The sequence below is a fragment of the Quercus lobata genome, chromosome 6 (assembly GCF_001633185.2).
Source record: "Quercus lobata isolate SW786 chromosome 6, ValleyOak3.0 Primary Assembly, whole genome shotgun sequence".
In the NCBI taxonomy this organism is placed as follows: Eukaryota; Viridiplantae; Streptophyta; class Magnoliopsida; order Fagales; family Fagaceae; genus Quercus; species Quercus lobata.
In genome coordinates this window covers 4,793,947-4,815,489 of record NC_044909.1, presented here as the reverse complement: position 1 = coordinate 4,815,489, position 21,543 = coordinate 4,793,947, and the positions used below count along the sequence as shown (strand labels likewise).

Here is a 21,543-nt window from a genome sequence, read left to right as displayed (position 1 = left end):
CATAAAAAGAATCTTACAAGTTTTGGACAGAACCAAGGCCTTGCATGGTCCTCGGACTCAAGCCTATGGGGAAACCAAGTACATAAAAGAAATCTTATAAGTTTTGGACAGAACCAAGGCCTTGCATGGTCCACGGACTCAAGCCTACAGGGAAACCAAGTACGTAAAAGAAATCTTATAAGTTTTGGACAGAACCAAGGCCTTGCATAGTCCTCGGACTCAAGCCTATGGGTAAACCAAGTACATAAAAAGAAATCTTACAAGTTTTGGACAGAACCAAGGCCTTGCATGGTCCTCGGACTCAAGCCTAGGGGGAAACCAAGTACACAAAATAAAAACTGTTACTAGAGCATTAAAATCCATCCGAAGGGAACTTCTCGTTAACAGTTAGGTCAATCCTTTAATTGCACGGGTTACACGGTCCACCCTCAGATCCCCAGTGGCAAAGGAGCTGATACGATACGGCACAGTATGTTATCCCAAGGGCACGAACCAAGTCCATCGCTGCTCGGCTGCTCTCTCGGATATTCGTCTAGCGTGCATCACGCAGCGCTCAGCAGCTATCTCGGTTAGTTCCACGAATTCAATCTATTGAGGATTACCATTGTTATATTTGACAATATTTGCGAGTTTAAACTAATAGGATTTTGTATTAAAGTGTTCTTCCGTCCAGAATATTGTTAAAGGCATGTTTTGACTTAATATTCAGACCCAAAGTGGTTGTTGCAAAAAAATATGTATAAAGAAATAAACACATCTTTTATTAAGACAAAAGAATAGTACAGTGTACAATAAAAGCTGAAACCAGCTTACATTAGAGTTAACTGCGTAAGCAAAAGAAAAGTACAAAAGAGTGAAGATGATGCCGAGGAGATATCTCAGAGGAGAGGTTGGCTACTGTTCCATGATGTCGTCTAAGGAAACTATTCCTCGACGCTTCTACATGCCCATAACTCAGGCAGCCAAAGAACCTGACCTCAGTCTAACACCATCTACAGAAAAGATGCAGGGAGCCGGAAGTTAGGAAGCCCCCGCAGAAATTTGCCTGCTACAAGGTAGACGGCGCTGATGGCGGAAATTCCGTCTCCGAGCATGCCAAAAATCTGGCATGACCAGAACCTGCTTCGGATTTTGACTAAAAAAGGGAGAAACATCCTTTCCCCTCTCTCGAACTAAAATATTCTCTCGAGTCTACGCCTCCTTGGCCCGTACCTCACTATCTGGAATCTCAAGAGAACACGACGCTTTTGTGGCGGAGAGAGCTCCTTTGCCCCAATCCTCGCCTCAAACATGATGTACTGAGAGAAAAGACTGAAGAATTTGTGCGAAGGTAAAGCAACTCTCTCTCCTATTTATTTAAAAGATGAGGTGATGGCATTTAATTCACGCAGCGTCCCAAGGAACGCTACAGACAAAATGTCTCCGGCTCGATCTCCCATGCCGTCTGCAACCTTAAGATTAAAGGAGCCTCGTGAAGGCGCACCTCGAATACTGGGACACCAAAAAGTACCGCGTGACCAAAAACTACGGAAATGCCTCTAAATCTGTGGGCCTAATAAATTCGCGGTCCAGGCCCGTTCAGCATGGAAGCCCACGGACTATGACCCACACCAAGGAATAACCTTCGCCGAGGACAACTACTTGCTCGGCAGATTATGAGACACCCGAGGAAAGGGCATAAAGTTTTGGACAGAACCAAGGCCTTGTATGGTCCTCGGACTCAAGCCTATGGGGAAACCAAGTACAAAAAAATTATTATTATTAAAGTTTTGGACAGAACCAAGGCCTTGTATGGTCCTCGGACTCAAGCCTATGGGGAAACCAAGTACAAAAAAAAAAAATTTATTATTATTAAAGTTTTGGACAGAACCAAGGCCTTGTATGGTCCTCGGACTCAAGCCTATGGGGAAACCAAGTACAAAAAAAAAATTATTATTATTAAAAGTTTTTGACAGAACCAAGGCCTTGTATGGTCCTCGGACTCAAGCCTATGGGGAAACCAAGTACAAAAAATTATTATTATTAAAGTTTTGGACAGAACCAAGGCCTTGTATGTCCTCGGACTCAAGCCTATGGGGAAACCAAATACAAAAGTTATTATTATTAAAGTTTTGGACAGAACCAAGGCCTTGTATGGTCCTCGGACTCAAGCTATGGGGAAACCAAGTACAAAAAAAATTATTATATTAAAGTTTTGGACAGAACAAGGCCTTGTATGTCCTCGGACCCGAGCCAGGGAGGTAAGTATTACTTTATTGGTCTGCCTTATCATGCCAAGCACTTCCATTAAAGTTATGGCAACATCTTTTTATTATTAAGTATTTGGTCTTAGTCGTCATTGATTTAGATGCTATATGATTGTGCCGAGCGGCGCTTACAAAATTTAAAAAAACAAAGAGACAGAACATGCAAAGTGAAATAAAAACAAGTTTTATTAATATGAAAAATTATTACAATGTACAAAAGAGGCTTCAACCAGCCTATACAAAAGAGGGGCTGCCGAAGCAGTACTAAACATCCACAGTACAGATAAGCAAACGGTCAAGCGCCTTTTTAAACTTGTCTTCAAGGTCTCTCCAATCTCTGCCTCATTGTGCTCATACTAAAGAGAAGAACTCACTTCAAAAAAAAAAAAAAGAACGAAGAAGAAGGAAATAGTAAGGAAGAAATCAATGAAGAAGATGGAGGACATGAGTAAGGGAAGGAGGAGAAGAAGAGTGGGAGAAATGAAAAGACAAAGAGAGGAGCAAAAGAGGGAGAAGGACAGCACCAGGGCGGAACTGGTGTTGGGAAGACTATAAGAGGAAGGCGGAGGAAGGCACCAGTAAGCAAAGAAGGGGAGAAGCAGAAGCACTTCGCCCCTGCCTCAGCCCTGACTCCTAACACACTGGTGCCATGTTAGGTACGCTCGTGAGGAGCCGAGTGGTGCTGGTATTGGGTGTTCTCGACTCAGCCACGCTGAGAATTCGACATGACGAGCCCCTGCTTCGGATTTTGTCTGAAAGAGAGGCGGGACAGATCTTAAGTCTGCGCCACCCTTGCCCCGATCGAGCCATTTCAAGCTTTATTGGAACATGGTGTTTTGAGGAGGGGCATGGTACCTTCATCTTTCGTTATGGTGGGCATGTACTGATATGGTGTATAACAAACGGGCTAAGCAGGCGCTAGAGGAGGCTACGGGTTTCAGATTTCAGAAGGAAAGAGAGGAGTCTGCACGAAAGTGATGGCCTCCTGCTTGCCTTCTTATAGGAAGGGCAGAACGGAGGGTATTAAATGCATTCAAGCTTCCCAAAGGAATCCGAAAAAAAAAGAGGCGTCCGTTCCATTTCCCCACCTTATCAGATGAGCCGCCGGACATAAATGAGCCTCGTAAAGGGGATTCATTAAGGGCGCGTCTGGGACAACCAAGCGGCAGGAACAGATCGCGAGCAGATTAAAAGGAATCCCTTGAAAACCGGCTAACTTCCTGGACAAGTGGAAAACCGCTCACATAAATGCGGGATTGAACTAAGTAAGCCACGTTAAGGGCCCGGGTTCGCCAAAACCCTCCTTCCCAACCCGGAAGTCGGATAGAAGGGTTTTGAGGGGCTATTGTGGGGCCCAATAATTTAAGGACCAAGCCCAATCGCTCCTGGAAAATTCGAAAGCCCAATCCGAGGAGGGCTGTGGCCCAAGCTCTACGTTACCGAGCACAAAACAACTTTGGAAGGCAGCCGAGGACAGTTTAGTCCTCGGCAGATCCAGAACCCCATCGGAATTAAGGGGTAAAACTGGTATAGGGACGAATTTGTAAGGAGATCCAAAATATCTTGGAGAAGTTACCCTTACCACCCTTCCAGATAAGACCTAACACATGACAGAGCCGTACTCTGCAGCCTTATCTACCATCCTCAACAATTCTGGGATTAGACGGATGGGACAAGTATCCGTCTTGTAAAGATTGACCCTACACGTGGACGAAGGACAATTAACGCAGAGGAGTATAAAAGAAGAAAGTAAGCAAATCTAAGAGGGAGCCCAGCCTACCCTCAAAAAGAGAAGGATCAGATGGGGGAGAACCTCTCAACAACACCAGACTTCACTGAAGAAAGTCCGTCGTTGGATAATCGGGGAATGGCTTCAATGGTCCTCGGATCAACTCCGAGGAGTCCCATCCCATAGGGTGCGACGTCTTAGGGTTTAAATGTTCAAGCCCAACTCCTTTTTCTACCTGAACTCTTCTAAAACCGGGATCGGACATCGCCCCGTGACTAATGGCTAGCTTTTCAAGCCCACTCTCTACAAATCATATTGTGAGGGATCTTTCATGCGTGAGCCCAACATCCTTATTGGGCCGCCGGAAAATCGTGTCCTTACACATATATATTTATGAGAGAGAGAGAGAGAGAGAGAGAGAGAGAGAGAATCTAGTTTTATACCATGTTCATTTGGGAAAAAAAAATTGCCTTTTGATTTTTATCGTAGTCTTTTTATAAAACATTTAATAGAAATAAAATTTTATTTAAAAGCATATTATTATCTTTTTGTTATACATTTAACATAAAAATTACTAAAAAATATATCTTTTACGCCATATTTAGCAAATAAGCCATTAAAACATTATGGAACACCGAACACCGGACACACAATTTCTACTTAAAACATTATGGAACACCGAACACCGAACACACAATTTCTACTTGGTCATAGAGATCAGCCCTCCTAGAAAGGATTTTTTGGGTCCATCCCATGAGTTTATGTGACATCTTTTATTCTTTTTCCCTATTCTTATGAAAACTTGTAAAAACCGCTAAAGCCTTTTACAAAAAACAACTAGCTGCCAATTGTGTGAAAGCATGCACCAACTTTTTTCCCTTTTCCCACATATAAACATGGTTTTTCCCCTCTGAACCCAAATTCTGAGTGTCCTTCCTTGCATTCTCATGCTCTTTTAATATGATTAATTAAGGGTCCGTTTGGATACAACTGAAAACTGAAAACTAAAAAACACTGTAGCAAAATAATTTTTAAATGTGTAAATAGTACCGTGGGACCCATTTTTAATGAAAATGTTGTTGAAAAGTGAAATTTGTGGGTACTGGGTGTGCACTGATTTGCTGAAAAAGAGTGAGAAAAGTCAAACTTTGCGGCTACTGTTCATGAACAGTAGCCGTAAGTCTCACAAATGCGTGCAAAAAAAAAAAAAAGAAAAAAAAAAAGAGGCCAAACGCAGACGCTGGGTTTTTCAACCCAATCCAAACATAACCTAAATGTTGTCTTGATAATTTTTTGTCTATAATTTTTCTTGAAATCATTCATTTCATCTGTATTAACCCTAGTAGGAGTTGATTTTTTTTTTTTTTAATAATTTTATAAGTTGGTGCACTGTCAAGACAACAAAAAGGAATATATATATATATATATATATATATATATATAATTATTGAGCCATCCATTTCTTGGTGCAAGGCTTAACATCTATACAAAACTCAACATCTTTTTGCATCTACCTTGCAGGACTTATATGGGTTTGGGTTTTGGATCATTTAGATCATCTTGAAGATTTAAGAATTGATGAATTTCATGAGTGAATAACATAAACATAAAATATGGGGATATGAATCAGTCCTTTCCTCCTTGGGAGGACCTTCTCATCACCAGTACTAACCGGGCCAAATTCTATTTCCATTCTTAAAAGGATCGGTTAACTAGGTTGGCAAATCGTACATGAACAAAACATGTTTTGTAAGTTGTTTTAGTATTTTATTTTAGAAGAAAAGACAGCTACCAGGTACTGCTATTAATTGCCTTCAATTTGTGACTTCCATACTTTTCGAAGAGGGCAATAAGCTACGTGTAGGTCAAGTAATCAGATTAGGGAGATTTAATCTCAAGTATCACTACAAAAAAAGGGGTCTATAGCCGTGTTTCAAAAACGTGGCTATAGACCCCAAAAACATGGCTATAGGCTAGAGCCGCGTTTACAAACCCGACCTTAAACAACGCAGCAATAGGCCTATAGCCGCGTTTTTGTAACTGCGGCCAAAGGTCAGACCTATAGCTGCGTTTTTAGAAACGCAGGTATAGGCTGAGACTTATAGCCGCATTTTTAAAAAATGCGGCTACAGACCAACTTTGAGCCGCGTTTATAACCGTGGTTATAGCTTCGGACCTATAGCTGCGTTTTTAAAAACACAGCTATAGGTTTTTTTTTTTTTTTAATTCTGGGTTTTTTTTTCCCCAGAAAATTCAAAATTAAACACAACATACTCCCAATACAAACACACCTAGAAAATTCAAAATACGCAGGCTATCCACTTCATTCAAAATTTTCAGCATCTCCTCCATTTTCTTACTAACTAAACATAATAATAATAATAAAAATAGATCTATAGACAAATCAGTGTTCTTGAGATGAAGAAAAATAAAAATAAGAAGAAGAAGTACGTAGCTGCAAAGAAACAAAGAGAAGAAAAAAAAAAGTTGTGCTGGAGTGAAGAAGGAAAATTAAAAAAAAAAAAAAAAAAGAACTTGGCGTGACTTGCAGAAGAAAGGAGCAAAAAAAGAAGAAAAAAAAAAGAAAAAGGAAAAAAAGAAGAAGAAGCAGTAGCTCCAAAGAATCAAAGGAAAAAAAAAAAAAAAAAAGAGTTACCCAAATGTGAAAAAGGAAGGAAAAAAAAGAAAGAAAGAAGAAACTGGAGAGTAGTTACGGTGGAGTGAAGAATGAAGAAAGAAGAAAGAAAGAAAGAAAGAGTATAGAAAGAAAAGATGAAAGTGGGGGTAGGTGGAGATGTAGGTGGGAAAGGGGTGGTAAAAAAAATTTTGGGTGTTACATATAGATGCGTTTTTGAAAAACGCGGCTATAGACCACCGTTTCAAAAAAAATTATACAGCTGAACCTATAGCCGCATTTTTAAAAACGCTGTTATAGCTGTGTTTTTTATAAACGCGGCTATAGGTCAACCTTTAAAAAAATTTATTCTACTGGACCTATAGTCGCTTTTTTCAAAAACGCGGCTATAAAAAAAGAGGCTTTTATATTTTATATATATATATATATATATATAAAGTTTTTTAACACAATCTCTAGAACCAAATAGAAAATAACTCATCATTTCTTCTCATTCAAATTCCATATAGCCTAGTTTTATATCTTGAAACTCAAATTCCCATTAAAAAGATATAGAAGAAGAAGAGAATCATGTCATAATTTACAAATTTTACCAACTTAAATAATCAAAAAAGAAATAACAAAAAAAAATTGGTAGAAAAAAATAACGAAATTTGCAATTTAGCATTTAGGTTTTTGAGTTCTTTAATTAATTGAGCCAGTTTGCAATGTGTTATATATAAAGTTCTCCAACACAATCTCTTGAACCAAAAAGAAAATAGCCCATCATTTCTTCTCATTCAAATTCCATATAGCTTGGTTTTATCTCTCAAAACTCAAATCCCCATTAAAAAGATATAGAAGAAGAAGAGAATCATGTTCATAATTCACAAATTTTGCCAACATAAATAATAACAAAAAATAACAAAAAAAAATTGGGAGAAAAAATAACGAAATTTGCAATTATGTTTTAGAGTTCTTTAATTAATTGAGCCAGTTTTCATTATTCTGGAGGGAGATTCTTTGAAAACACTTTTTAAAACTAGTTTCTTTGATGGGAATTGTGGGGAAAAAAATCTACGGTTTCTCTTAATGATATGTTGTTTTATCATGTTTTTGGTCCCTAGTGGATTAGGGAGTGCCAATATTTTTATTATTATTATTATTATTATTTTTTTTTTTTTTTTTTTGGTTGAGAATATGGGGGTGCCAATTTCAAATTGGGGAGCTAGGTACAAATTTATTGGACCCAAATATTTTATAAATTTTTTCTAGGGAGGTCATGGTCCCATTAAATCTCCTATATTTTTTGTTACATTAAGTATGTGTTTGGATCCACAATTTGACCCACGTTTTGTGGTTACGTTTGGAAAATGCTGGGACCTAGCACGCTACACGCTGAGGAAATGCAAGCTGAAAGTTGAGGAAACGTAAGCTGAAGAGAGCTAAAACGCAAGCAGTACGCACCGTTTCATTTAAACGCATGTTTCAGTACTGTTCATGGGCACCAATCTCATAGAGACACATCGTTTCATTAAAACGGTCAAGGCTCTTGCATGTACTATTCATGCTAGTTTGTAAGTTATGTGAACAACGGTGCGCTCAACTCTGATGAACACGGTGCGCAACTCTGTTCATTGCACAAGCATTAGTTGGAGAATTTTAAGATCAAAACGGTGCGCAACTCTCAACGGCTCTTTTCATTCTCTTCTCCTGGGATCTTTACTCTCAACTACCGTGGTAGAATGCCTTCAAGGCTCTTCAATGAGAAGTCTGAATCGTCTTTAATGAGTTGCACCTACCCACCAACCACAAAACCATCAAAACAAAACACACACAGTACAAGCAAACCCATTGCGCAGAACTCTCTGAAATGATCCCCTCTGTTCTTCATCAGTAGCAGCTCACCTTCTCTTTGCTTGGGACATCATTGCCGCCACTGTGGGTCTCTACATTCACGGGTAAGTTGTGTCTAACTTCTCATGCTCTCTGATCTGTTGGTGTATTAATGTATTGTTTTCCATGAGGCTTCATCAATCTGTGGTTTTTTGTGTTCAATGTTTGTGTGTGGTTTTTATGTTCAACGTTTGTGTGTGGTTCTTTACAATTTTCCATGACACTAGTATGTGGGTTTCTTGATCCTTCGTGTAATACCATTGTGTCTCTTCCTACCTCTGTTGTATTTGGATATATGTGAGTTTACTTTGCATTTTTCATGTGGGCATTCTAACTGAAAAAAGATATGCACATGAACTGTTTGTTGAAATGCTTCAATGAGTATAGAAGAAAGTTGTAGCAAAAATGGTTAAGGAGAAATCAAAGGATTGTGGTAGTAATGATCCGAGAGCTGACTGGAAAGAACCTAAGGAACTACAAGCTTTTTGTGAGTTCTGTGTTGTTCAAGTCATAGACGGCAAGAGGAAATGAGGATTTTTGACCAAAACTAGGGTTGATGCAGTGATTAAGCAGTTGGGTGCCATGGGAAAAGTGATGACTCACCTGCAGATCAAAAACAAATGGGATCATTTGAAAAAAGAGTGGAAGCAGTATAACGAGTGTTTTGACAATGACACTGGGTTTGGTTATGATGCTGGAACTGGGATGTTTGAGGCCAGTGATGAGTGGTGGACCTGAAAGATTGCAGTTAGTTCACTTTACATAATTGTGAAAATTTCTAACTACTGGTTGTCCACATGTAGGCATGTCCCAATGCAAAAACCTTTAAAAATAAAGGTTTGCCGAATCGTGACTTCCTGAACATCATGTTTGGAGGCACAGTTGCATCGGAAAAAAATGCGTTCTGCACGAGCGGTCAAATACCAAAGGAAACCACCGAAGGATCTGGGGACTCCACTGATAGCGCAGACTTTGTTGACCCCAATGTGAACCCTTTGTGAATGTTGACGCAATGAAGGTTGAAGGCCCATCATCATCGCGGGCATGACCGGCAGTGACTAAGGGGAAAGGCTTGGCAACCAGTGTCCACCTTTTCAAGGAAATTTGCAAAAAATCAAGAAAAAAGCGTTCAGTTGCGCAAGAGATGTCTGACTCTTTGAAAAGCATCTCAGATGTTATTGTTGAGAGTAGAATTGTAAGTACACGTATGGATATTGCTTCCACAGCAACTACTCAGGTTAAAGCAATTCTGGATATGGTGTTGAGTCTTCCCGAGGTGCACTCGGGTCATTACCTTCATTTGTTCAGCACCCTCTACTTCATGGAAAAAGAGCGAGGTAGGCACATGTTTGCTGCACTTGGCGATGACAAGGACGTCCAACTGAAGTGGCTAGAAAAAGAGTACCAAAGGCACCCTGAATTTCATTTTTAGTGAAGGAAAGGGGATTGTCTTCATAGAAACATGGGCTTGGTGTAGTAATCGGATTTTTAGTGTTGTACCTATTGCACTATTTTTTTTCTTTTTTTTTATTACTAGAAACTAAAGCTTACCATGGGTGTGTATGTAATATAATGGTCATCATTCCTATGTCAACTTCTTGGTATATTTATATATGTTTTCCCAATGCCTCTTTTAGCTGACTTTTTTGTATTTTTGATGGTTATGCACTGTTATTTGTGGTAAAATTTGATGATGCTCATTTATGATTGGAAAGAAGAAGTCATGGGATATATATAATCATTGAAGCATGTTCTGTGTGCTTTGGTTGTTTTTTGGTTCTGTCAATAAGTCTGCTGCAACATTTTGTTCATTAGGGATGCCTATTTTTTCTGCCCTTGCTTTGTTTGTGAGATCTTTGAGGTAGTTTTCTCAATAAGCTATTTGGATCCTAAGAAACTGAAAATATGTTTTTTTTTTAGTTTTTTTTTTTTTTTTGAATCACGTGTTCGATATTTCTCTTAGGTTGATATTACTGGATCTGTATTTATCAGGAAAAAGATGTTAATTTTTTATGTATTTGTATGCGAAATGTTTTAGAGCTTATTGAAAGCTTTGGATGTAGGTAATAAATTTTGATGCTTTAGTTAATATATTTTCTCTCGTTAAAATGAATGTGTTTGTGCATTGAATATTTGAATGCATGTATGTGGTTCACTACAAGAAGTATTTCAACTGCAAGAGCAAGATGCTAAAGAAACGCATGATGTAACTGTCATTCCTTTGAAAGAATTGCATTTGGATTGCGTACCCAAATTGAAATGTGTATGGAATAAAGACCCCCAAGGAATTTCTAATTTTCCAATCCTTATTGGCTCAGGCCCCTTATTGTTTGTTCTACAAAGAGGATCATGTAATATTTGGAACTTGCAAACTTTTGTGGTGATGGGAATGACTGTGTGTTATTTGTTCCCTGATTATATCAAATTCTTTACTCTCTCTTATCTTGAACCTGTATGAGTGGGTGGGAGGAGCTTACTGGATTCTTCTTTTTGCATTACAAATTGATTAGTTAGAGCAGTTATCATTTGCAGAATGACCATTTATATTTCCTTTGTTTTACATGGTATTTTGATATCAGTTCAATTTTGTTTTTTTATAAAATTTATAATAATAAATATGTTTAGGAAACGGTTGGTGTCTTGTTCTATCACGATCAAGTCTGTGGATCTCCTTTGCAGGCTGAAGTTACCATTTCAAAGCTAACAGAGGAGAGGAGTTCAAGCATTCAGATATAAGAGCCTAACAAAAAGAAACTTGTAACTTCTTGAACTCCATTCTTTTCTTATAGTTTCTTTTGGTATGCTTAAAGTCGGTGAGTTCTACCATAAGCATTGCAATGCTTCTTCTTTTTTCCCCCTCCTAGTGCAACAGGATTTATCAACTTATATGTTCACTATCTGCATATCAGTGAGTATTAAGTTTATTAAAAAGTTTTAGGTCCTGCCCCTTTCTATAGAGACCAGCAGCTCACTTGTCCCCAATTTCTTTTTAGCATCTATGAATTCCTCCTTTGCTTTTCCAAAAAAAGAAGAAGGATGGTATAGCTTTGAGTACTTTTAAATTTTTAATAGCACCTCTAAGAAAAATGACTCAGATGAAAGGAAAATAGATTTTTGACCCAGCTGGAGAACTTTTCTTCTAGAACTGCCTTTAATTTATCTTTCTCATGGTGCTGAGTTTGTGATTCTGAGAAACTCATTACTTAGTCTGTGGGAGAAGATCCTATTATTATGCATACAAGGTTTTTGTATTAGGATGTATAGTGTATCTCTATGAAATATTAACAGATGGCGTGGCTTTGCTAAATGCAAGCTTCATTTGCAACCACTGCAGTGTGCCTTTTCAAGTAACTAAAGAGCAGGTGGTACTTTAATTCAAAAACAACAAAAGAGAGAGTCAATATTGTACTGGTCTGTTTCATAACATTATATATAGCATAGTATTACATATTAAGCTGTACAAATTGAACTCCAGGGCTACGCGTTTGACTGATTGCAACCATTTATTAGCCAACTTTTTCTATAATGTGCAAATGCTTCACTTACCCCCCTTAATGACTGTCTTATCGCTTTACTTTGTATTAAACATGTCATTACTTCTTTAATGGGGCATTTGAGTTTTTCTTTCTCCATATCTTGCAGGCAAAATTGAGCAAAAAAGGACAGATTAGAGGAGACTCTCAAGAGTCGGATTTCCTTTTCTATTTGTTTGTATGGTAGCCATCACCAGTGTTGTGCTTGGTTACCTTTTAGACCCTCTAACACTTCAGAAAGCATCAACACTATATGATTAATTCCTAGCTAGTTAATTAGAGATATAGGTATAGGAATCTCTTCCTAATTATAAATTTTCACTTATATTTTAGTCAGTATGTTCTTTCTAGCCAATTTACTCTGAATGGAATATAACTTACATAATAAAAGTGTGTTATGTCTGTGAGTATACCAGTTTTTTTTAATTTTCACTTTGGCTACCAAAATTTTATTGAGCGGTTAGGCATGGTTTTTGAATTCATTATCAGCTCTTTACTCAACACCACCTTTCACTAGCCATAACGAATTGATAGACCATTGGTTGGGTCTATTTCTATTCAATTTGAAGTTTGTGCTTTCAAAAACTAGAAAGGAGCATGAGGCTTATAAATAACGGACACACGGAAACACTTGTAGGGAAAAAAAACACTTTTCTAAAGTCAACAAACAACAACTAGACCAAACTCAAGCCTTTTCTCTGGCTGTAAACTGTAAGTGATATCAAAACTCAAAACAAAAAGCCTTTATTTTCAAGTTCTGTTATCACTTCTCATGTTTCTTCATCTGGGTCTCTCTTTATTGGAAATCTCTCTATGCCCTTACTTGCTTTTATTTTTTTATTTGTTTTTTTCATCTTTCATAAGCATTACAGTCTTTCATTTGATTTATTTTCTTGCTGAATAATCATATTCTGATAGGTTTAGGGAAAAGGAAATGGGGTACATGTTGTGTATTTCCCTTGCTTTTTAAGTGGGAAACACAGACAAGAAAAAAAGGGGTTTGTGAATTGATTGTGGAAAGTTGGTTGGGGATTTTAGGCATCTGGGTTTTTTCAAAATAGTATAAAAGTTTGATTTTTTAATATTTTAATTTTTTTTTTTTTTTGTGGTGGGTTTTGATGAAAGTGAGGGATTTTGTAGGTTTTTAATGAGAGCATAAAGCTTCGTGTGGGTTTTTATGTTGGGTTTTTGAGACTGAGATATAAAGTTTTTTGGTTTTTGACTTTCAAATGAGAAGGGGGTTTTGGCCCCCCTTTTTGTTCTGGGTTTTCTTGTGTGGCATTATTGTTGGACAGGGTTTGTGAAGGTTTTGGTAACTAAAATTAACTTGAGATTAATTTGTAATGTCCTTCCACCATCCAAGTTAATTTCCAAAATATTAGATTAACCTCAAATTCAGATACTGGTTAGTGCTCACAGATTTTGTTTTTCTTGTAATTAAGGATATGCACTGCAAATGATTTCATAGTTTAGTATCGATTGCAGAATTTTAATATTTGGGGTGCAGATTGCAAATGCCCATTTAGATGTAATTGACCCATAATTTCAAAAGTATACCATGCTTTATTTTCCAATAATGCACTCTAAGGCATCATCTTGGTTTTCCTTTTTCACTTTAAAAGTCATCTCTGTCTATTGCTTTGACAATTAAAGCCTGTGAATTTGACACTCAACTTTTGAATGCCTCCATTACTATTCACTTGCTCTCAGAAACTAGTCACTTTCTTCCCAAAAATTAAAAAAAAAAACAATAACATTTCCAAAACAAAACCTATAAAACTACCAAGGAATAACACACTGTAAAAAAGAACTAATGAACACTTCCAAAGTTGATATATAATTCCTTTAGTATAGTTCCACCTTGTGCTTGTGGTTTAGCAGTTTAATCAATTGGTTTTAATGTCTATTATTTGTTCTATAACCAGTGCTTATACTATTTTCTGTTTATTATTTCTTCTTGGTTTTGTAGCATTTGATATCTTAACACTTTCAAGGCTTTGAATTTTAAGCTCGACTTCATACAGGTCATTGTTCAATAGCTGTAAAGCAGTCAAAGTTATACAAAACGATGGATTTGCTAAACGACTCATTTGATTTCCAGTACCAATGAGTTTCTATACTTTCCCCTCTAGATGAACCTACAATTTTTAGAAATCTTGGATGAAATAGTGAAAGCATATGCTTAGGATTATTAATTTATTGGTACCACCATAGTTTGAGCCTAATACTAATATTCAATAAAATTTAACAATTTGTTTTTAGCCTACATATTATAGTATCACATTCGTATTTGTACATGCAATTAAAGTCGGTAACATATGCAGGGACGCAGACTTCTACCTGAGTGACGACATTGTACTCGTAGCATATCTAGCCGTGTGTGCATATCTAGCTTACGTGGAGACCTATATGACCAAAGTACCATTGCATACGAATATACAAACAAAGTATGAATGGGTACAGTACATATTAACTGGAAATGAGAAGAAATGTCGAAGACAGTTTAGAATGTCAAGCCATGTGTTTGGACAATTGTGTAATACACTGCGCCAGAATGGATATAACGGTACTAGAAGAGTTTGCTTGGAAGAGTCTCTAGTAATGACATTGGTGGTACTTGGTCATGCTGAGGGTAACAAAATGGTGCAAGATAGATTTCGGCACTCGGGTAAGACAGTGCATCGACACGTGGCCATGGTAGTTACATTGTTAGCCACTGTTATGGCAGTGGACATTATCAAGCTTGCTGATCGTACATTTCGGGACATGCCAGAACATATTCAGCATTCAAATCGATATTGGCCACATTTCAAGGTACTTTGTGAATTTGGTATCTTGACTTGATTTTATTCAAATTATCTTTATTTTCCAATACCACGTATTTCATTTCACATGGTATTTTTGTGGCAATGGTTAGGGTTGCATTTGTGCGATTGATGGGGTCCACGTCCCTGTGGTCGTACCAGTTGATGAGCAACACCCGTACTATGGCAGGAAGGGGATCACCACAACAAATTGCATGTGCGCATGTGACTTTGACATGAAGTTCACATTCGCATGTGTTGGATGGGAAGGGTCAGTGCATGACACGAGGATTTTTTTAAGCTGCCTCAATAATGAGAGTTACAACTTCCTAAAAGCTCCAGCTAGTTTGTAAATATGCAGTTTAATTACAGTATTAAAGTATGTATTAATGTAGTGAAAATGTTAATGTAATAAACGTGTTCATTTGTAGGAAAGTATTATCTGGTTGATTCAGAGTACCCTATGAGGAAAGGGTTCCTTGCACCATTTAATTATCTCCATTCATCACTCTGTTCAGTCATAGAACGAACTTTTGGAGTTTGGAAGAGTAAATGGAAAATTTTGAGAAATATGTCAGCCTTTTGTACACACACTCAAGGTCGCATCATTGTTACTACAATGGTTCTTCGTAATTTCGTTAGAGCACATGAGATAAATAAAGACGTTGAATGTTCCAGATCTACAGGGGGCACATCTGGACATAGTGAGAGAGGTCATTACGATGGCACATGCAATCTCAATGTTGGACGAACCTGAGATGAAACAGGTTTATGACAATAACATCGATATGTGCAGACGATAACTGATTATGGTGACCATTATTTTTGGAGCTAAAGCAAGTTAGTGTGGTTGAAAATACCATTAACATTATGGAAATTATTTTGTGGGGACCTTAACTGATGGTTCACAAATTTCAATAATGTAATACCATTTATTATTGTATTGTTAGTAAGCAGAACTGAGGGTTTTAAAAACTTGATTGTAATACCTTTGATTTATGCATTTTTATATATTCGTTACATGTGAAACTCATGGTAAGCTTTAGTTTCTACCAATAAAAAAAAAAAATAGTGCAACAAGTACAACACTGAATATCCAATTACTACACCAAGCCTGTGTTCCTATCAAGACAATCCCCTTCCTTCACTAAAAATGAAATTCAGGGTTCCTTTGGTACTCTTTTTCTAGCTACTTTAGTTGGACGTCCTTGTCATCGCCAAGTGCCGCAAACATGTGCTTATCCCGCTCTTTTTCCATAAAGTAGAGGGTGCTAAACAGATGAAGGTAATGACCCGAGTGCACCCCAGGAAGACTCAACACCATGTCCAGAATTGCTTTAACCTGACTAGTTGCTGTGAAAGCAATATCCATACGTGTACTTACACTTCTACTCTCAACAATAACATTTGAGATGCTCTTCAAAGAGTCTGACATCTCTTGCGCAACTGAACGTTTTTTTCTTGATTTCTTGCAAATTGGCTTGAAAATGTGGACACTGGTTGCCAAGCCTTTTCCCTTAGTCACTGCCAGTCCTACCCTCGACGATGATGGACTTTCAACCTCCATTGCGTCAACATTCACAAAGGGTTCACATTGGGGGTCAACAAAGTTCGTGCTATCAACGGAGTCCCAGACCCTTCGGTGGTTTCCTTTGGTGTTTGACCGCTCGTGCAAAACGCATTTTTCCCCGATGCAACCGTGCCTCCAAACATGATGTTCGGGAAGTCACAATTCAGCAAACCTTTATTTTTAAAGGTTTTTGCATTAGGACATGTCTACATATGAACAACCAGTAATTAGAACACAATAATATAAAGTTGTAAACAGTAAAGATTTTCAAAATTATGTAAAGTGAACTAACCATAATCTTTCGGGTCCACCACTCATCACTGGCCTCAAACATTCCCAGTTCCAGCATCATAACCCAACCCAGTGTCATTGTCAAAACACTGGTTATACTGCTTCCACCCTTTTTTCAGATGATTCCATTTGTTTTTAATCTACAGGTGAGTCACCACTTTTCCCATGGCACCCAACTGCTCCATCACTGCATCAACCCCAGTTTTGGTCAAAAATCCTCCTTTCTTCTTGCCGTCTATGACTTGAACAACATAGAACTCACAAAAAGCTTGTAATTCCTTAGGTTCTTTCCAGTCAGCTCTCGGATCATTACTACCACCGTCCTTCGATTTCTTCTTAACCATTTTTGCTACAACTTCCTTCCATACTCATTGAGGCATTTCAACAAATAGCTCATGTGCATATCATTTTTCAATTAGGATGCCCACATGAAAAATGCAAAGTAAACTCACATATATCCAAATACAACAGAGGTAGGAAGAGACACAATGGTATTACACAAAGGATCAAGAAACTCACATACTAGTGTCATGGAAAATTGTAAAGAACCACACACAAACGTTGAACACAAAAACCACATACAAACGTTGAACACAAAAAACCACAGATTGATGAAGCCTCATGGAAAACAATACATTAATACACCAACAGATCAGAGAGCATGAGAAGTTAGACACAACTTACCGGTGAATGCAGAGACCCACAGTGGCGGCAACAATGTCCCAAGCAGAGAGAAGGTGAGCTGCTACTGATGAAGAATAGAGGGGATCTTTTCAGAGAGTTCCGCGTAATGGGTTTGTTTGTACCGTGTGTGCTCTGTTTTGATGGTTTTGTGGTTGGTGGGTAGGTGCAACTCATTGAAGATGATTCGGACTTCTCATTGAAGAGCCTTGAAGGCATTCTGCCATGGTAGTTGAGAGAAAAGATCCCAAAAGAAGAGAATAAAAAGAGTCATTGAGAGTTGCGCACCGTTTTGATCTCAAAATTCTCCAACTAATGCTTGTGCAATGAACAGAGCTGCGTACTGTTTTCATCAAAGTTGAGCACACCGTTGTTCACATAACTTGCAAACTAGCATGAATAGCGCAAGAGCCTTGACCGTTTTAATGAAACGGTGCGTCTCTATGAGATTGGTGTCCATGAACAGTACTGAAACACGTGTTTGGATTAATGAAACGGTGCGTATTGCTTGCGTTTCAGCTCTTTTCAGCTTGCGTTTCCTCAAGGTGTAGCATGCCAAGCATTTTCGAAACATAAATGCAAAACATGGGTCAAATAGTAGATCCTAAACACATACTAAATCAATAGAAAAGTAAGATTGAAATTTCCAACTGGGCTTTGACAATTTTATTAGCTACTTAAAAGCTCGGTCCAATGAAACTAGTTCTGAAGGGGAAAAAGGGTATGAAAACGTGTCTTTCATTTGCTATGGTTACTGATTCTATTGAAATCCACAGTCTTTGGGCCATTTTTATATCAACCTTAGCCCATTCCTTATTTAAAGTTGGGCTAGGACTACAAATGTTCTACACCTTTAATAAATTAACAAGGCCTCAATTTTTCTATGTGATTAGTTGGGCCAACTGGGAATTTCACTTTTTTGATAGTGGCGAATTTGGGTTTGGTCAATCTATAGTATCACTAAAAGCCTTCGGCCTACATTTTAGACGCATGTATTATACAATGAACGATGGTATTAAGTAAAATGCTAACGGATGCCTTTAGAGTATTGGTTAACAATTTATTTAAAAATATATTTTATGGGAAAAAAAATTAATATTTTGACAACTTTTTTAATTTCTCATAAAAGTTGTGTCAAAATTTTCTTAAAATAGATTGTTAACTATTACTGACAGGAATGACGATTCTACATCCCACGGACGAAGATACCATTAATGACGAAGGAAGCATCCTTGACGAAGTCATCAGGAACAATGAAGAAAGCCATCATCACTGACGAAGGCAGGGAGTCATTCAATGCAGTCAATCAATGACCTGAGTAGTTACGAAATCGACCAAGCAGACCGTTGGGAGCCTCTTAAAAGTCTCATTACTAGTCCAGGGGCGTTACTTCAGAAGGCATTAACAACCCCAACGGCTAGCCCCTAAAGCCTCAGGTATAAAGCTATCATACAGTCAATGGAAGGTAAGATATATGCACAAACACTTTGAGAGTACATTCTGATTCTTTACTTTGTTTGGTTATTATCCTAACTTTGGCATCGGAGACGTTGTGGCAGGCACCACACCGGTGACCCTCATCGAGCAAACCTTCGTACACCACAGGGGATTCCATCTGCCCACTCTTACTGACGGATTTGTGTTCCATCAGTTTGGCGCCGTCTGTGGGGACGAGTTTTCAGATTCATACTCGAAAACGTAGTTTCCATCAATTCTCTATATCCAGATGGAATCCAACCCAGATTCAGCAGCCTTGGCCCAGCAAGTTCAAGCCCTTGCAGCCACCATTGAAGAACTCACCAAACAGAACCAGGAAATGAAGCTGCGGCTCCAGCAGGTTCAACAAGCTCAACAGGAAGAAAACCAGTCCAAGGGTAACACGGAGGAAGAAGGGGATAGTCAACGGAGGGAAATCCCCTGGAGACCAACTACTCCGGACGAACAGAACTCAGATCTTCTTCGGGAAATGAGGAAAGAGATGGACGAGCTAAGGAGTGCTATCAAAGAGAAGACAGACCGGAGCGTAGACAAAATGATAAGGGCTACGAATTCGCCTTTCACTGCAGCAGTACTTGAATGCCCCGTGCCGTCAAAGTTTCGCTTGCCTTAATTAGAGCCATTCAATGGACTCAAGGACCCTCAGGATCATCTTAATACCTTTAAGATGACTCTGGGCCTTCAGCAACCACCTGACAAGATATTGTGTCGTTTCTTCCCTACGACTTTCAAAGGAGCTGCAAGAGAATGGTTTACTAAGTTGCCAAACTCGTCCATAGACAACTTCGATCAGCTGAGTAGTGCCTTCTTGTGCCACTTCATAGGAGGACAACGCCCAAGGAGGCCAGTAGATTACTTACTCACCATAAAACAAGGAGAAAAGGAGACTCTGAGGTCATATGTCAAGCGATTCACCCGAGAAACTCTGGAAGTAGACGAAGCTGATGACAAGGTACAACTGACGACCTTCAAAGCAGGGTTGAGATCCGGAGACCTCGTGGCCTCTCTTGCAAAGAACCCCCCGAAGACGATGGCGGAAATGCTCCTGAAGGCACAAAAATACATGAATGCGAAAGACGCCCTAGCTGCCATAAAAGATACCGAAAGGCCAGGAGACAAGGCCAAGAGGGAAGACGACCGTAGGGGGCAAAAGAGAGACAGACTAGATCGTCGGAACAATGACAGGAATAGGAGGAGGGACGACAAAAATCCTCGAACGGTAAAATTTACTCCCTTGGTTATGCCTGTTGATAAGATTTTCACACAAATCAAGGACGAGCACTATCTCAAGTGGCCTAGGCCATTACACTCATCCTCCAACGTTCGTGACAAGAACAAGTATTGCCAGTTCCATAGAGACCACGGCCACAACACAGAAGATTGCAGAGACCTGAAGGAGCAAATAGAGGAACTAATACGGAAAGGGAAGTTACAGAAGCATGTAAAGAAAGGAGAATATGGCAAGTTCAGAAACGACAACCGGACCCAGCGTGAATCCTTCACTCAGGATGACGACCATACTTCCCAGCCTCCACGCAAGGTGATCGGTGAGATAAACACGATCACAGGACCATTCTCAGGAGGATCATTTAGATCACTTAAAAAGGCGTACCATAGACAGGTGAACAGCGTCCACACCATTCCTCCGTCCAAGCACCGACGAACATGCCAGGACGTGTCCTTCAGTGAAGGAGACGCCAGGGGAGTAAAGCAGCCCCACAACGATCCCCTGGTCATAATACTGAATATAGAAGGGTTCAATACCAAAAGGGTCCTCGTTGATAACGGGAGCTCAGCGGACATCATCTACTTCCCAGCTTTCCAGCAGCTAAGATTAGATCCAAAAAGACTTCACCCTTTTGACTCTCCACTCGTCAGCTTCAGTGGAGATAGGGTCTACCCCAGGGGTATAGTGACACTGACGGTGACGGCAGGGACCTACCCATTGCAGTTGACCAAACATGTAGACTTCCTGGTGGTAGATTGCCCCTCATCCTACAATGTCATCATTGGGAGGCCCACCCTCAACAAGTGGAAGGCGGCAACGTCAACCTACTGTTTGAAGGTAAAATTCCCGACAGACAACGGCATGGGTGAAGTGAAAGGCGATCAAGTCCTGGCAAGGGAATGCTATCAGGCCGTACTGGCAGGAAAGGAGAACCACACATGGACGATTGAAGAGAAAGAGGAGGACGGGATGGAGATCCTGGAAACAGTGGAATTGGTAGAAGGAAATGCGGACAAGACGACCAAGATAGGGACGACGCTAAGCCCCGAGATGAGAAAAAGACTCATAAAGTTCCTTAAAGAGAATCTAGATGTCTTTGCGTGGAGTCACGAGGACATGCCGGGCATATCTCCAGGAGTCATCCAGCATAGGTTGAACGTGGATCCCAGCAGGAAGCCCGTTCAGCAGCGACGAAGAACCTTCGCCCCAGAGCGAGATCAGGCAGTTGCAGAGGAAGTAACCAAACTCTTGACGGCTGGATTCATCTGGGAAGTATATTATCCTGAATGGCTCGCCAACGTCGTCCTAGTAAAGAAAGAGAATGGAAAATGGAGAATGTGTGTAGACTTCACCGATCTGAACAAAACCTACCCAAAAGACAGCTTCCCTTTACCACGGATAGACCAACTCGTGGACTCCACCGCCGGACACAAGTTACTGACGTTCATAGACGC

General features: G+C 39.2%; 1 protein-coding gene across 1 annotated transcript; it reads right to left on the bottom strand.

The window, feature by feature from the left end:
* Positions 1-16,400: 16,400 nt before the first annotated feature.
* LOC115949702 lies at positions 16,401-17,027 on the bottom strand. Its single transcript, XM_031066990.1, has 3 exons — positions 16,839-17,027; positions 16,685-16,792; positions 16,401-16,598 (listed from the first exon to the last, which is right to left on the bottom strand). Exons 1-3 carry the CDS (start codon positions 17,025-17,027, stop codon positions 16,401-16,403), a joined length of 495 nt encoding a protein of 164 aa, XP_030922850.1.
* Positions 17,028-21,543: the final 4,516 nt, after the last annotated feature.

Excerpts from the sequence above, each read along its gene's own strand:
- LOC115949702 (XM_031066990.1), bottom strand. The coding sequence starts at position 17,027 with ATGGTTAAGAAGAAATCGAAGGACGGTGGTAGTAATGATCCGAGAGCT. Across the intron at positions 16,793-16,838 it reads TGGGTGCCATGGGAAAAGTG|GGTGGAAGCAGTATAACCAG; the intron begins GTGACTCACCTG and ends ATCTGAAAAAAG. Across the intron at positions 16,599-16,684 it reads GGTGGACCCGAAAGATTATG|ACATGTCCTAATGCAAAAAC; the intron begins GTTAGTTCACTT and ends GTTCATATGTAG.